The following is a 16,465-nucleotide window of genomic DNA, read 5'->3' on the forward strand; positions in this document are numbered from 1 at the left end:
TTCCACATATGAGTGAGATCATATGGTATTTGTCTTTCTCTGACCAAGCTTATTTTACTTAGCATTATACTCTCTAGTTTTATCCATGTTGTTGCAAATGGCAAGATGTCATTCTTTTTATGGCTGAATAATATTCCTACATACATATATATATATATATATATATATATATATATATATACCGTATGTGCCTTATCCATTCCTCTATCAACGGATGCTTCCATAATTTGGCTCTTTTAAATAACGATGCAATACACATAGGGGTGCATGTATCCCTTTGAATTAGTGTTTTGTATTTTTTTGGTAAATGCCCAACATTTTTGATGGACGATTTTGTATATTATACGACGATTCTTGAAACATTCACATATTTTAACAGAGTAATTCTATTTTAGGAACTTTTCCAAAAGAACATTAGGAAATACACTTGACAATTTATATTCAAGATGTTCTCTGAGAATTATTTATAGTAGAAAAAAAATTCCCTAATGTCCAGAGATAGGAAATGGGTTGAGTGAATTGTGAAACGTGCTTAATATACAGCTATTAAAATTTTTATCTCTGTATAGCATTTAAATACATACAAATTTTAAACAAATGAAAAAGCATGTATATACATAACCCCAAATCCTTACAGATTACAAAGCTGAAAGTTAAGTGTTGATTTTATGAGTGGCAGTGTTCCTGGGCAGTTTTATTGTTTCTTTATGCTTTTCTGAATTTTCCAAATTTCCTACAATATATACATATTACTTCAAAAAGCATAAAAATTTTTGTTTGAAAGTAATATGGAACCGCTAGAAATAAAGACTTGGTTATAAACTATTAAAGATAATTTCTCCATTTTCAAAAGCTATTTTTCTTTTGCAGTGATATTTTCCCTTCATTGAAATCTGCTTCTGTTTGCTTTCAGTCAAGTCTGGAAATACAGCTTTCTAACAGAATGGAAATGAGCTTTAACTGTGCTACTTACCCACAGTTTGAAAATTAAGTGCAACCATTTGGCAACCAGCATTCCAGAAGAGCTGAGGCATGTAGTTGGATGAATCCACACGGGTTCCTTTTGGATATATCCTGCTGAGCTGCATTTTGTTATATCTGGACCATCATGTTAAGTAGTGAATACAATTATAAAAATAATTAGCCCATACCATTAACTTAGAAGCCACCTTCCTTCTTTCTCCATTGGGAAATGAACTAAATATTGATGATCTCATTGGGCTAGTGGATGAAAAATGTCAAAAACTTCTGAACACACAGAATAAATGTGGTTTTATAATATAAATGTACTATAGCACCCTTGCTGAGCCTTGTGGGTGAAAACTAATGAGGAAGAAAAAACGGTTAAGTCAAAGTCAGTGTAATTTGGGGGAGATTTTATTGAGGGTAGACTTAACGATTAAGGACACAGGAGTAAACTCAAGTGTGCCAAAGCACGTGACAGGATGATAACATCTTTGGCGGAAGCAGATAATGTGAACTGCATGGTTGTTTTTGAAATGCTTTCTGCTCATTTTTTAACCTTCTCTGAGAAGGTTATTTGCTATATGCTATTTGCCAAGACTGTGGTACTCTTTATGATTGATAGCAAGGTCAAGATAGCACAGAAGGTTCTGACCTTGTTTTGTATGTTAGTTCCTACTGTAATCAGTTTTCCATCTTGAGAACCTTTTAGTTACTGAGTACTATGTAGCTATTAAACAATGCTATGTTCTTAAAACACGACCCTATTACCAAATTTGGTGGAAGTCAGCTAAGATTTTGAGCTCAGGCAGGGAAATTAGGCGTAAAAGGACCTGCACCTTATTTCTGGAAGTTGCTAGCTATAGGATCTAGGGCAAGTCATTTTGCTCTTTTGCGAGTGAGTTTCCTCCTCTGCTTGATAGACTGAACAATCTTTACATCCCAGGCTTATTGTGAGGATGAAATGTGATCAGACATCTAATGTAAGGTCTATAAAACAGTCGATGCTTAATAGTGTGACTTTGTTTATGGAGTTTACATTTGCTCCCTCTCCTCTTGTTGATGAGTTCTAAAAGTCACTTTTTTTTTTTTTTTAATTTTAGGACTTGTTTCATGAAATTGGGCTGTTTGAGGCATTTACTATTGCTTTCATAAAAAAATTTAAAGACGTTTCATTTTTAATTTATGGATAAAAATCAAAGGTTTTTGTTGTCAGAATTATCAACAAAGCCATTGTTAGTAATATATATTTATATTCTGTTTTTTAAGTTTTTGTTTTGTGTGTGTGTGTGTGTGTGTGTAATCTCTACACCCAGCGTGGGGCTCAAAGTTATGACCCCAAGTTCAAGAGTCACATGCTCTTCCAAATGAGCCAGCCAGGTGCCTCTATATTTATATCCTTGTCATCATTCCAACTGTTTTCTGATTGGACATCTATTACATGTATGTGTATACACTGTACATATATCTTATGTATGTGTAAAGTACATTACACACTTTACACATGCTGTCCCTAACCCAATGAGCAAACTGGTGTCACCATATTCAGAAGGATTAAGCCAATTGCCAAAGGACAAAGATGGTGTGAAAATACCCTTGAAACCTGAGCTTCCTTTACTGCAAGACCAGTTCTCTTTTCCATATGCCAGCCCCCGCCTCTCAGCCATGCATCTGAAGCCAGAAACTGTCTATCACACCCAGGTATCAGACATAAGCCATTTCATACATCTTCTCCTTTTCAAAACAGAAATCAAACAAATGGCACGTGCGGCTTTGGCTGGGTCATTTCAGCAGTCAATCGTCAAATCAAGGATACTCCACAAATTCCACTGGAGACTTTGTCAGTTGCTCGAGTCCTTTGGTTTCCACGAAGGAAGACATTTCAAAACTTCTATTTCTTTCTGAGTTAACGACAACAAAAAAGGGTGAGGAGTAAAATTCAATGGTACAAGTTATAACGTGTAAGATGGAGGCATATGTTCAGTGAAGTTAGGGCAATGAATCCTCATTGTATAACTTTATATATGTATTTCTTCAGTCAAAGCTGAGTCTTCTAAGAAGCTGTCTCTTCTAATACTACCTGAGTCAGATTTGCTTATGGTCATGCAAGTTAGGGATACAATGGCATTAGGATGGGGAAATGGATTTTAGATATGGCTAGAGTGGTCAATGAAAGCTATTTCAAAAGAGGAAGAACCCTGGGGGGACTCTTTTGTTCTAAATCCATTCAGACTGATTTTTCTGACTCTCTCTTTTACACCCCACCTTGTCATTGCCTCAGTTTATACACACCCCCTCAGTTCAAGTAACTAATGTGACATTAAGATTAGGGTATTTCAAAGCAGAAGGATCCTTGGACCTTTTCTAGTCTGATGGCCTCATTTTCAAATTGGATAAGAGAGGCTGGAGAGATGAATGTGTTAGATATCTCAATATAATACAAAAGCAATATTTTGAAAGTGGAATCCAAACTTCTGATTAGAATGGAAGAAACAAAACAAAGTTGTTTTAGTTTGTAAAGTCTAAGAGTCCGACAGCTTCTCTGTCCTCTTCCCAACTAAAATTCAAAGTGTTACACACAGTACTGAGGCAAATGTTATTCAGAGTGGTTGCACAGTTCTCAGTTTTTAAATGGAGTTCCCTTTGATGCATTTCCCCCTCTTTGATGCCCACTTTCCATGAATAAAGCCTCACTGTTCTTTCTAATATAACCTGGAGTCTTTTATGCATCTATCTCCTTGTCTTCCCCAATTTTTAATCAGCTCTAAAGGAAAACCTTACTTCTCTTATTTTGGCCCATCAAAAACCTATTTTCATATGACTAATTATTTTAAGCATTACTGCTAATTAAAATTAAGTCAATTCAGTAAGTGCTTTGTAACATATGTGCGGTATTATTATTATTTTTTTTGATGTACAGTATTCTTTTAAAAAAATAAAGTGATACAATGATATCAAACACAAGGAGAAACGGACTTGTTTGTAAATCTTTGGTCCATGCTGTCGTTACCAGGTTTGAAGGATGTTCTTTCTCAATCTGGCTAGTTGTTTAGGAGCTTTTGACTCATAAATTAGGCAAACTCATTTTACAGCCAACGAAAACTATAGAAATATAAAAATTACTACTTTAGGATGTTTCAAATTGAACAACTTGTGGTAAGATGCACCAGCAATTACAGAAATCAAAAAAAAAAGTTGGAATATTTATATATAAACTGTATTAGAAGTTAAATTCCTCATTGTAGAGATACAGGTACCATATACTACAAAGTATATTTGAAGCTCTTTGGGCAAAATTATACAGTTATACATTAGTGTGTACGGTAGAAGCTTAGATTTTGATGTATCTATAAAACTATGCCTTATAAGAGGCTGTTATATTTCAGCAAAAATTCTGCCTTTAAAAGCACACTCATAAAAGCAGCTAAAATGTCTCAAGGATTCTCTTAACCTGATAGCATCTTACATTTCATACAAAAAAGGGGGGGGCAATTTCACAAAAGAGCTCTTTTCTTCAGGTGGGGGAAAGATGCTATTTTTTTTTTCTTTGCATCCAGTATGGATGTGTAGTTGGAGGAAGAGAGAACACAAAATGATGTGAAGTTAATGTTATAAAACAGGCTGGACAAATGGAATGTGTGTGAAGTGATTGATTTGGTTCTATTTTTCGTTATGAGGGTTAACCACGTCTCTGGCTGCTCCCTGCTCCCCCCCTTCTGGGGGGCGAGTAGATAGTTTATTTCAACACTGTCTCTTATATAACGGAAGGAGCCCATTATGTTGTTGAACAAAAACGACTGTGAAACTCTCAATCAGCTGTACTCTGGCCTAATACCTTTCAGATAACTGTGTGTGGCCTACAACCCCATGACGAATTTTGGGGTAACATCGTGGAATACTTTCTTACGTGGTTTTAATCGTCAACTCAGGCACGTATTCAAGACTTCACAGAATAGTTCTGTTAAGGGTAACATTCTTTGTTCTAACTACCTTGTATTTAAGATATATTCATTATAGTCTCCCCCTCTGTCTGCCCCACCTCCACTTACTCCTTCTCTCTCTCTCTCAAAATAAATGAACATTAAAAAACAATTTAAGATACACTCATTATATATCACATTAGAGGTTCTTCTCCAGGGAAAACTTACTTTTTGAAGTTTCAAAGGACTCAAACTTGACTGGCTGAATATAGTTCACCAGGTTAGACATCTCTTCTGTGGCCATGGCCTCACTGCCAGCAGTACCCTGGAAGCAGAAATAAAATGACATTCCCAGAGTCAGCATTACATTACCAAGGATTATGTTCCCAGGGCAATGATCAAGCGGCTCACGAGAGAGAACACCATCCCTTCTCTTCTGAAAATGATTATCGCCAATAGGAAAATTCACCACAGGAGAAAATTTACTTGTATTTTAGGCAAATATGGGGTGGCATATGGGGTGTTTAGGGGCAGCTCCCAGTGTGCTTGGTGACCAGCAGTATCAGCCTGCAAGCTTATTAGAGACGTAGCATCTCAGCCTCCACCACTGGCCTCCTGAATCAGAATCTGCATTTTACTAAGGAGATTCAAATGCACATTACAGTTTGAGAAGCACTGAGCTATATGTCACTGGTCATAGCAAAAATTCCTTAGCTGATGTCTAAGGTTAAGAAATCAAGAAATCAAGAATTCACTGTACAAGATGAAAATTAGTATGTAGCTGACCGCCAGTGAACCAAAAAAAATTTGTTTTTAAAAAAAGGTTGCCTTGTGGAAATAGGTTGGGGTCGGTGAACAATTATTAGTTTTCTTTATAAATGTTCATCCCTCCCTGCCTTCTTGGTTCCTGTGTGCCTATCAAGCAAGCAGTACAACACAGTACAGGGGTTAGTAGCTAAGATTCTAAAGCCAGATTGCCTCATTTCAAATTCCAAGCCCACCACTTAGAAGCTGTGCAATCTTGGGCAAATTACTTAACTGCTCTGTGCCTCAGTTTACTCACCTGTTAAATTAGAATAAAAACAGTCCCAATAGCATATTGAACTTTTGCGATCATTAAAAGAGATAATTTATGTGAAAGAGCTCAGAACAGTACCTGGCACATAGTAAAAACTCATGTTACTTTAGTATTACTTGCTATTACATATCACTTTGATAAAGTTTTTAATAAAGGAGGAAACCGATACTGCAGTATTGGCATGGACAGACCTCTCTCTGTAGACTGATCTAATATTCTCTCCCATTTTTAGAAGAGAGAATACATGCAGACATGATTTCTTTTGAAAATGCCTGTAGCAATATTTAGGTTAAATGTTAATTGGGAAATATTCATTTGCAAATGGGCCATCCAATTAGTAAGGCAGTTTTGAATGGACAAGAATCAGTGATAAAAGTTATGCACAATTGAAATAATTACCAGGAAGAACTACTTTACCAGGCCTGTTAATAGTTTTCTTCCTGGACACTAACTTGAAATTTAGTGGAGGAACATAATTAATCAAAACTTTAGACAACATTAAAGGAAATAAGTGTAAGAGGAAGAACATTATGTAAGAACAGCTTATTATTTGTTATTTATACCTGAGACAGACACTTTCCAATATATTTGAGGGAATATTCAGTGTAAACTTTTGGATTAAGACTTGCTAAAACAAAGTTTTGAAATTCCAATGGACTTATCTCAGATTCACTTCTAGATCTTGTGCAATTAACATTTCTGAGCTGATGAAGTTATTTGGGGTGTTTTAGCTTACATCATAAGTAAGGAGCTCTAGTGATTTCAAAATTACAACAATGGAATTAATGTCATATTTCTGAACATTTCTCCAAAACCCCACGTTTTCTCTGGATTTGGGGCCTTTTGACCAACAATTTAATTGCCTCAAAAATTGAAGCAGGCATTGGATGTCACAAATTTTGAATTCACCTTCCAGAGACCCCATTTGATGGAAAGAAGTTTTGGCAGCATTGATCATCACAGAGAACTTTTGCTCAATGCTGTGCTTATTCCTTTAGTGACTCAAGTGCACATTTTTAGTGATTCAAGTGCACATTTTCATTTTCCAACAGGGTAGCAGGTTTAAAATGAACTGTGACGCTTTTGACCACTAGATGGCAGAAGGAGACCATGAACTATATATCCAGATGGCACAGCAGGGACTGACAAACTAGGGGATGAGCTTCTGTGACCAGAAGTCAGTTCCTAGACACCTACCTCATCCATTGAAGATTTTTTACAGTCGTCATCATCATCATCGTCATCACTCTCAGTATCAGCTTCCCCTGTCAAATTTTAATAACAGATCATGAAGTAAAAAAACATTTACAAGTTTGAAGCACATGTTAACAGGTGCATTACAAAAAATTTCCTTGGAAATTGGCATAACACTGTTTTAAAATTATTCATTTGGATATTTAAATTTTGTAAATTATATAGAATTGTATTGAGATTTGGAATATGGATATTTTCTCTAAATTTACTTTGTGAATACCATTTGAAATGTCCAAATTCTATTAAAAACTCTTAACATTTTTATCAGTATGTTTAAGAAAATATGGCGTCATCTACATTTAACTTTCTATTGTACACACATCCTATATGGACGTGTACGTTGTCTTTGGGGGTCTCTAGGACTCTGAAAGATAAACTCTCTTTTTCCCACTTTTCCCTCTTTTTCTGAGCCTTGATTCTTCCATGTGATGCTTGCAGCACTCAGTGACTTTACTGCTACTTTTCTGAGGCCATAGAGGACCTCACAGTTAAGGCTGAGTATTTGATCTGGGACAGGAAAAGCAGGGCTGTGGCAGCACACCTGATTACACAAAAATTGTAAAGTAACTATTGTATCTTACGATTTGCCTGCAGGCTTATTTGATGGATGCATTGTCATTCATTTAAACAATGCATGTATCTTAGAAAACGGTGACATTCTGTTTCAAAAAGCAGGATAAAATGCATGAACCCTTAAAATAATTATGCATAGAAATCTGCTTTGGTCAGACATAATTTAGCTGCATATTTAGCCAACACACAGTCATTTCAATGGATTATTTTTCCTCTCTGAAGATTTGGTGGATGATTCCTCTCCTTAAAAATTCACACCAGCATGAAGTATTAAATTCTTCCACAGCCTTGGGTCTCAGTCTCACCTGATAATATCAGTTTTGTAAAAAGATTTTCAAGTAAAATACTAAAGAAGGCATTATATGATTTGACTACTATCTTTCAGCGTTCACACAGTGCCATAACAGTACAAGCCCAGTAGATGGCTATATTGGCTCTACAATGAGGTAACTTGCACTGGCTAGGTCCTCCCCCCTCTCAAATCTTGTGAAAGTTAGCAACCCTGTTCAATCTATGTAAATGACACAGTGTCCACAGCATGTCTTCCAAAAAGCTTATAAATGTTTTCATTTGACTAGCAAAGGTCAATCAATTACTGAATAGTAGCAGTGAGCAAAGTATTCATGAAGTATCTTTAGAGGGAAAAGATTTCCAGGACCAGTAAGTCTTATTATTTATGGCTCGTTTATTGAAAGAAAGCACATGCAACCACTTTATGATACTTACATTGTGTTAGTTAATACAGGGAATCCATTATAATTTGGAAAGAAAACATATCTCATTATATACCAACACATTCTTTTGGAGGTTGGCACTTAATTGTTTTTTATAATCAAATGTGTTGCCCCAAGTTCTTTTTACTTTTTTTTTCTTGCTTTTTAATTAGAGAGGGGATTCTTTTTTTTTTTTAATTGAGTAATTTCAAAGGTTGTTTGGCAAAAGCAAGTAACAGTGCTTCATGTGATATAACAACACACCAATAATTTCATAATCCTCCATCAGGTAATTCTTTAGTTTATGTGGGAAAGAAGTAATTTGTCTTCCTTTACTCTATGAGCAGGACCCTGGTTTCTCCCTCATAAGTCTTCTGAGAGATCTTGGAGGAAACTTAAGACCATAAAACCTTGAACCATAAAAAAAATCGACTTTATCCTAGTTCTTTAAGACAAGTGTACTGGCAAAGGGCTGAATCTTGGAAAAGGTACCTGGCCAACAAGCACCATGATAAGTAAATTAGTTTTGAAATAAGAACCATTCCATGTTTTTCAAGTTACTTGAGTTCCCATTACCAGAGAACATCTACAAACCAAATGGCAAATTAGTAGGGCACATTATTCAAAAGACTACCTACATATTAAAATGTCCAAAATTTTCCATTGAAATAAATAAAGATTGCACAACAGACCATGGGGCTAGCTTAGGAAATCTACCGAATTACTAACAGATTGCTGTTCTTCTCTGTATTAAGCAATAATGTTCAATGCCTGTAAAAATTGTTATTTGTGTTATGCATCCAGTTAATTAAAAGGGAGAGAACTGGTAGTGGGAAAGGGAGATGGGGAAACAAGTTCCTGTATGCAAAGGAAGACTTGGTTTCTTCCCTAGATTCAAGGGTTTCAAGAACTGTAAACCTTCAGAAACAACATTCTTACTGAGAACAAGAGTTAGTTTTGAAAAAAGAATCAGAATAATGTATTAATGCTTGAAATACACACTCAAAAACTACCGCCCCAAAAAACCTTTCAAATAATTATATATTTGTTGGTAAGAATTTTGCTCTAAACCATAAAAGAAATTGGCCATTGAGATGGAAACATACAAGAAAAGATAAATCACCGATTTGGTTAACCTTTTTTTCCTCACCAGATTGCTCTAGAATTTACATTTTAACTTAAAATTATTTTGAAATCTTTTTAAAAATGTTTTTTAATGTTTATTTATTTTTGAGAGAGAGACAGAGTGCAAGTAGGGGAGGGGCAGAGAAAGAGGGAGACACAGAATCTGAAGCAGGCTCCAGGCTCTGAGCTATCAGCATAGAGCCCAACTGACGCAAGGCTCGAACTCATAAACCATGAGATCATGACCTGAGCCGAAGTCATATGCTTAACTGACTGAGCCACCCAGGCGCCCCTATTCTGAAATCTTTTAATTGGTATACAATAGATATGCAGAGAAGTACACATACCATATATATACAGAGTGATGAATTTTCACTGACTAAACAGACCTTAGTAACCAGTATCCAGATCAAGAAACAAAATAAAACCAGTGTCCAGAGGCCCCGTTGGATGCCCTTCCAGGCATTTCTTCAAAGGTAACCATTTCCTGACCTCTAATTTCATAGGATAATTCTGTCTGTTTTTGTACTTTATATAAATGGAGTCATACAGTGGATTCTGTTTTTGTATTTGAGTTCTTTTACTCAACAGTATGTTTCTGAGCTGTATCCATATTGGTGTGTGCGATTTTAGACTGTTATTGCTGCATATTAATCCATGGTGTGAATATATCACAACTAATGATGGCACTCGTCATCCAGTTTCCAATTTTTGGCCATTCTGTGTAGTGTTGCTCTGAGCAATTCTTGTGCATCTCTCTTGGTGAATATCTATACACGTTTCTGTTGGGTATATACCTAGGAATGGAATCCCTGGGACCGAGGGTGTGCATATGTTCAGTTTTGCAAATACTGCCAGTTTTCCAAAGTGATTGTTCCAATGTGAGTTAAACTTTCCATTCAAGAACTTCCTAGATTCAAGCTTCAAGTTTCCTCCACTTACTCACCCTCCAATCAGGAGAGCCCTTTTCAGATTGCCAAGATTCTGATTAAAGCTAAAAAAGAAATCAGACTAAATGACAAATAATTCAAAGGAAATGGGGTGACCACTTGAATTCTTTTCTCATCATCCGTAAAAATCTATTTCAACTTAAATCTAAAAGGAAAATTAATGATACTAAGCATCACCTAGAAGCTTTGATAGATAATTCAATTGCTTTTACCTTTTTACATTTTAAAAGAGATCTGTAAAATATGGATGAGTTGAATTGCCCAGAACTCTTCAGCATATCATCAGTGAGAACACATTCAGTGAACATCTTGTGCCCAGACCCAAGTTAATGTTAAGGTATCATTGCCCTTGAGAAGCTTAAACTCATGTGGTCACTCCAAACATTATTTGGCCGATGTAGTAGACAGACCACAAAACCATACGGCTCCCCCAAATGACCATGTCCTGGGGATATGTTCTGTGCCCTGTGAATATACAGCAAGAGGGGCTTTGCAGATAGATTAAGATTGAGCTGGGGAAGATTATCCTGGTTTATCCAAATGGGTCCAATGTAATGTTGTGAGTTCCTAAAAGCAAAAGAACTTTCTTGCCTCTGGTCAGAGGCAGGTATGATGACAGAAGTGAGATGGGACATTCCTGGCTTGAAACTGGAGGAAGAGACCATAAGCCAACAAATGTGAGTGGCTTCTGGAAGATGGAACAAGCAAAGAATAGGATTCTCCAGAGCCTCCAGAAAGGACAGCAGCCTTGCTGACAACTGGAGGTTGGCCCAGTGAGACCCATGTGGGCCTTCGTACTTACAGAACTGGAGATCATACATTTGTGTAGCTTTTTTTTTGGTTCATTTATTTATTTTGAGAGAAAGAGAGAGAGAGAGAGAGAGAGAGAATGAGTGGGGGAGCGTCAGAGAGAGGAGAGAGAGAGAGAATCCCAACCAGGCTCCACACTGTCAGTGCAGAACCCGGAGTGGGGCTTGAACCCACAAGCTGCGAGATCATGAGCTCAGCCTAGGTCAGACGTTCAACTAACTGAGCCACCCAGGCCCCCCCCCCCCCCGCCATTTGTGTCGTCTTAATGAAGCCACCAAATTTGCAGCAGAAACAGAAAACCCATACCATTTAAAAGTGTGTCCAAATAGGAATGTAAAAGTCCTTCTAAGTTAAATTAGAGCAGCAATTCTTAAAACCACACATAATAGGGAACAAGAGCCTGCCAACCCCTCACCGGCTCCTGGAGATGAGGGCTCAAACACGCTGGAGGAGTCACTGTACGTGTTGGAGGCTTGTTCTGAGAGCTTCTTTTTGCCACTTCCTTCTGATGACTTATGCGATTTCTTCTTATTTTTCACCAAAATTTTGTACATTAAATCCATAGGGCTTGGAAGAGGAACTCCAGATTCCAGCTAATGGAAAAGAAAAGCACCTTCCTTAACAATACTGCCCCTTTCTTTCAGACCCCCTCCCCAAACCCCCAGCACAGTGTTGGACACCAAGAGCTTCTAGATTATTAGTTGCTACGTTCATTACAGCTCATTAGACTGTTCTAAGCGTGTGTCCTGCATGGGGGCTGCTTCATGGTTCTTTATTTTTTCATGAAAGGAATATTTTAATTACAGAACTCTTATTTTTCCACAACGAATCCCCATGAATCAGACCACAGAAATGTACTGGGAGATTTGCTAACCCAAAGTTTTATGAGTTTTCTGATGGACCATAAGTCCAACCGTTTTGGTTTGAGGCAGATAGGAAGGCTCTGTCCTGGATTTTCGAAGAAGGGAAGCCAATTAGTGTGGTGTCTGTCAGGAAGGGTTGGTAAAGAAGGGCATGAGCTTCCAGATGAGCCTACAGAACCAACCTTTCAGATGCATTTTAAAAAGAGCAAACCCCCCATCTGGAACTAGGTAGTAAGCTGCACATGTCCTTGGCATCAGCCCAAGTGGGCTGGTGGTTTCACATTTCCTTGTAGCCCTGAGATTCGAGCTACCCTTATTTGCAAGCATTATTGCCAGTGTTTTCAAGCTTGCACATCTAATGGGAAAATCAATTTCCCATGAGAAGGTTGTTAGATATTATATCAGAGATTATGTGTGCAAGTCCCAAGGTGAGTTATTTTCAGCAAGTCTAGTGAACTCCCCTAAACTGGTCCTTTATTCTTTGCTTACAACAAGTCTGGGGATTGGTATGAAATTGTGTAAGAATGTGTGGAGATGAGGAAAAAGGGTTGAAGAGGGGAAAGGCTACTTTAAGATGTTCCTACTGCTTTTCCTTCCCAAAGCAGGGATGCTTGGCAATAGGAGGCCTGAGTTCTGTTCCACCAAAAGGCACATGCAAGGGAGTGAAGAGTGGATGCAGGGCCAGGTGGGGATCTCATTGTACCACCTGCAATGTCCCATTTTGCTGAACCATGTCTCTCAAAGGGTGTAACGAGGTTCCATGGGAGATGATCAGAACCCTGTCTGGCCCGGAATGTCTCCATGGAAGATATTTGTGATTCTGGGAATTCTGTAGTCCTGCCTGCCAGTCACGTCAGGCAGTGGGGGAGGGACAAGACAGTGAGCAGAGGAAGAGGACAGATGCATGTCTTCCACGCTCAGTGGGGCACACTGCCGGTTTCCTCCTGGTCAGGCTTCATTATCAACTCAATTAATCTTCCCGAGAAACACAAACTTGGAAAGGATGTAAGGAAGTCTCCCCCTAACTCCAGTCATTAGTATGTACATTCCTTCAGCGATAAACCTTGAAACTGCTTACTGGGTATTTTTCCAGTGGTTCCATGAGAAGAGCATCTCCAAAGATCAGTCGGCAATACTCTGCCATCTTGGCTTGCTGCTTTGGGCTAAGGGAAATGAGAAAAAAAGCAAGCAAGGGGGCTTATTTAAAGGGGTTGGACATGATTACTTTGTGTTATTAATTACAAAAAGAAGTGATTTCTTCAACTTACCCTTCAAGACCAATATGTATCACTCTACATCCCTTGTTTACTATCCTGACTTCTGTGAATTTGAATACCACATGCAGAGAGACAGTGAAGGCTATTCCTATGGCTAGCCTCCATAGACACAGATGGAGAGGACAGCAGGTCATTTGCCAGTCACTGGATTCTTGAATGCCCCAGAATTATGGGCTCAGTCCCTTTTGTTCAATTTCCTGATTCTAAGTCAAATGCAAGATGCTTGGGGGCAGACCTCAGCCATGACTCCATGTGAATTCTTGGTTGAGATTTGTCTAACCCACAAAGAGCTAGCTGTAAAGGAATGTTTTTAAGGAGGTGAGGGAGGAGAGGAAAGGAAAGGAGAGAGGCAGACAAGGAGGGAGGGAGGAAGAAAGAGAGAGGAAGAGAGAGAGAGAGAGAGAGAGAGAGAGAGAGAGAGAAAGAGAGAGAGAGAATCTTAAAACATAGAAGGGCAGTCAGGCCGAAGTGTGTTCACTTGGGAGGGGATTCTGGAGGGAAGATAAGAAGCAGGCACCATGAGGAAAGGTGTCTGCAACTCTTATGTGCATAATAGGGCAGCAGAGGTGGTGTGAGCCTGACTAAGTGCTGGTAAGAATCTGATCTGAAAGAGAAAGGCTGGAGCTGTAGGGCTTGCTGAATTGAGCTCCAGGCTCTCAACCACTCTGGATCTATAAAATGAGGATAATCACAGTTCTTGGAAAAGGACAGAGGATGCCAAGAAGATGAAGCAGAGTAATGGATGCAGATGCCTTTGAGGCATTAGGAGAGTGGGGCGAATGTAAGAGGATCCAGAGTTACCAGGCAGCACCCACCAGCTAGACTGGGCAACTTGCAGTCTGGCTACCACATAAACACAGTCGGTACGAGGGAATATCTGCCATCTTTCAATACTCCTGATTCCTTTGACCTTTTAAAAAGCAATAATATTTTTTTTCTCGTTCTGTAGAATGTTAAGTATCATTATAAAGGTATCCAATTCCATTGGGTTTTATGGACTGTGAGTTTGATCTACAGGCTCTCAAACTTGATTTCCAATAGTTGCCTCTACATGCTGCAATGTTAATACATTTTCACAAAACTGGGTTTGCAGTAAGAATAAGTAAGTGATAAAAAGCCTTATTTACCACAATTCAAAACAATCCTAAAGTATGATTCTTAATTTTCTTTCTCTCTTCCATAACTGTTAAGCCTGGATCATGGACTCCCCACCCCACCCCGCCCTAGATGGGAGATGTTCTAGGGATTCAAATTGTATTGCAATGGTCCCTAGGGAAAACCACTATATCCTTTTTAAAAGGCGTATATTTTGGGGGTCAAATGAGTTCTCCGGGTTTCAACTAGAAGCCCGAGGTCACTGCTTCATTGAAACTGCAGGGAGAGGCAAAGAAGAGGTTCACAGAACTTGTCAAACCCTGTACAACAACCCCCCCCCCCCCCAACACACACACACACTTGCTCATTGTCCTTTCTTGACCTGGAGGAGGCTTTATTGTGTGGCCTGTGTGGTCCTCAGAATATTCCTCACCAGTGTCAAGGCGAGAGGGAAACCTGTCAGTCAGAGAACGGATCGTGAAAAGCGTAGGGGTAGTTGTTTCAGAACAACTCATTAGAGGCTGGGGAGCAAGCAGAGAAGTAGCTGATTTGGCAGAGCAGCCCCGGGCATCTGTTCAGATGCTGTTGCTCAAAGGATAACCAGCCCAGGGGCTCAACCAAGCCTACAGGTTCCTCAGCTGAAGCGGAGACAAGTCCATCTATGCCGGGCCCACATGCTCCAGGCTACACAGAAGAAACTGTCCAAACCCTCTGACTTTCACGGATGGCACTACCATGTGTCACAGAGCTTTGCTATTCCAAGTGTGGCCCATGGACCGGTAGCATCCACAGCCCCTGAAGCTGGTCAGAAATGCAGATTCAAGGCCTCCAATGCAGAATCTAAGTCAGAATCTCTGGGGAAACAGGACTTGGGGGTCTTCACAAACCCTCTAGGCGATTCTGATGCACCCTTAAGTTTGAGAACTGTTCTGATAGAGTAAAAAGAGTCAACAGGTGCTGCTGTAGCTGCTGTTTTTCTAGAGTATTGGAACTTGGGGTTCCTTTGATCAGAGACTTGCAGTAAAGAGGGAGACTTTCACCTCAATGCCCTGATTTAGGATTTTGAGGGGAGCCACATTTTCATCAGTGGAGGGATTTTGAGGTGATGTTACAGGTGTTGCTAAGCAGGTAGCAGGCAGAGTCCTCTGTCCTTTGTCAGGCCGTCCCCAAACCAGGCTTTAGGAAGGATTTTGCTGGAGCAAAATCTGACTTTATTCCAGTAAAAAATCACTGAGCTGTTAGTGCTGCAGGTGTTGGGGCCTAGGGCCAGGTCCTGATTCACTGAATTGGGAGAGGAGTCCTGGAACCTGCATTGGTAACAAGCCTGTGGGTAGTTCTGACATGGATAGTTCCACAGTGTTTAAGGTAACACTCTGACACTTCACCCAAATAACCCGAGGTCTTAAGAAAATGTTGCTTCCTCGGCAGCATTGGTATGGGGCCTGAGATTATGGATTTCTTTTTTTTCCTTTTAAGTGAACTCTACCCCCACCGTGGGGCTCAAACTCATGCCCTGAGATCAGGATTTGCATGCTCTATCAACTGAGCCAGCCAGCCGCCCCAACTCTGCATTTCTGACAAGCTCCTCAATGATGAGGCTGCCGCTGGCCCACAGATCAACCACACTCCAGGAAGCAAGGATCTAAGTCTGACCTAGACATTTTAAAATCTACCTCAAGATCAACTGAAATGAAGAGAACAAGAGGCAGTTTTCCAAGAAGAAGTAATATGTGCTACTTGATAATCAGGCTATTCACATTCTCCCCAAACTCACACACCCACCTGACAGGGAACGGACTCAGAGCAGAGAGCAAACTGAATAGAAAAAGTCAGAGGAAAACAAA

At 39.2% G+C, this 16,465-nt stretch overlaps 1 protein-coding gene and 2 long non-coding RNA genes across 7 annotated transcripts in view; 2 read left to right on the forward strand and 1 right to left on the reverse strand.

The window, feature by feature from the left end:
- Positions 1 to 1,157, forward strand: part of LOC131485432 (uncharacterized) — a 93,647-nt gene extending 92,490 nt beyond the window's left edge. For all 3 annotated transcript variants that reach the window (XR_009248844.1, XR_009248842.1, XR_009248845.1), the window contains one exon: positions 914 to 1,157. This is a non-coding gene — a long non-coding RNA (uncharacterized LOC131485432). The remainder of the gene's footprint in view (positions 1 to 913) is intronic.
- PLCB1 (phospholipase C beta 1) overlaps positions 1 to 16,465 on the reverse strand; it is a 706,541-nt gene that overhangs the window by 144,101 nt on the left and 545,975 nt on the right. For all 3 annotated transcript variants that reach the window (XM_058684913.1, XM_058684915.1, XM_058684914.1), the window contains exons 13-18: positions 13,328 to 13,412; positions 11,802 to 11,979; positions 7,159 to 7,226; positions 5,112 to 5,208; positions 2,780 to 2,864; positions 974 to 1,098 (exon numbers count right to left, since the gene is read on the reverse strand). In XM_058684913.1, the coding sequence (XP_058540896.1) occupies positions 974 to 1,098; positions 2,780 to 2,864; positions 5,112 to 5,208; positions 7,159 to 7,226; positions 11,802 to 11,979; positions 13,328 to 13,412 (638 nt within the window). The remainder of the gene's footprint in view (positions 1 to 973; positions 1,099 to 2,779; positions 2,865 to 5,111; positions 5,209 to 7,158; positions 7,227 to 11,801; positions 11,980 to 13,327; positions 13,413 to 16,465) is intronic.
- On the forward strand, positions 2,343 to 7,329 carry LOC131485433 (uncharacterized). Its single transcript, XR_009248847.1, has 2 exons — positions 2,343 to 2,888; positions 7,014 to 7,329. It is a non-coding gene; the product is annotated as an uncharacterized LOC131485433 (long non-coding RNA).

The sequence above is a fragment of the Neofelis nebulosa genome, chromosome 9, assembly GCF_028018385.1.
Source record: "Neofelis nebulosa isolate mNeoNeb1 chromosome 9, mNeoNeb1.pri, whole genome shotgun sequence".
Lineage (NCBI taxonomy): Eukaryota > Metazoa > Chordata > Mammalia > Carnivora > Felidae > Neofelis > Neofelis nebulosa.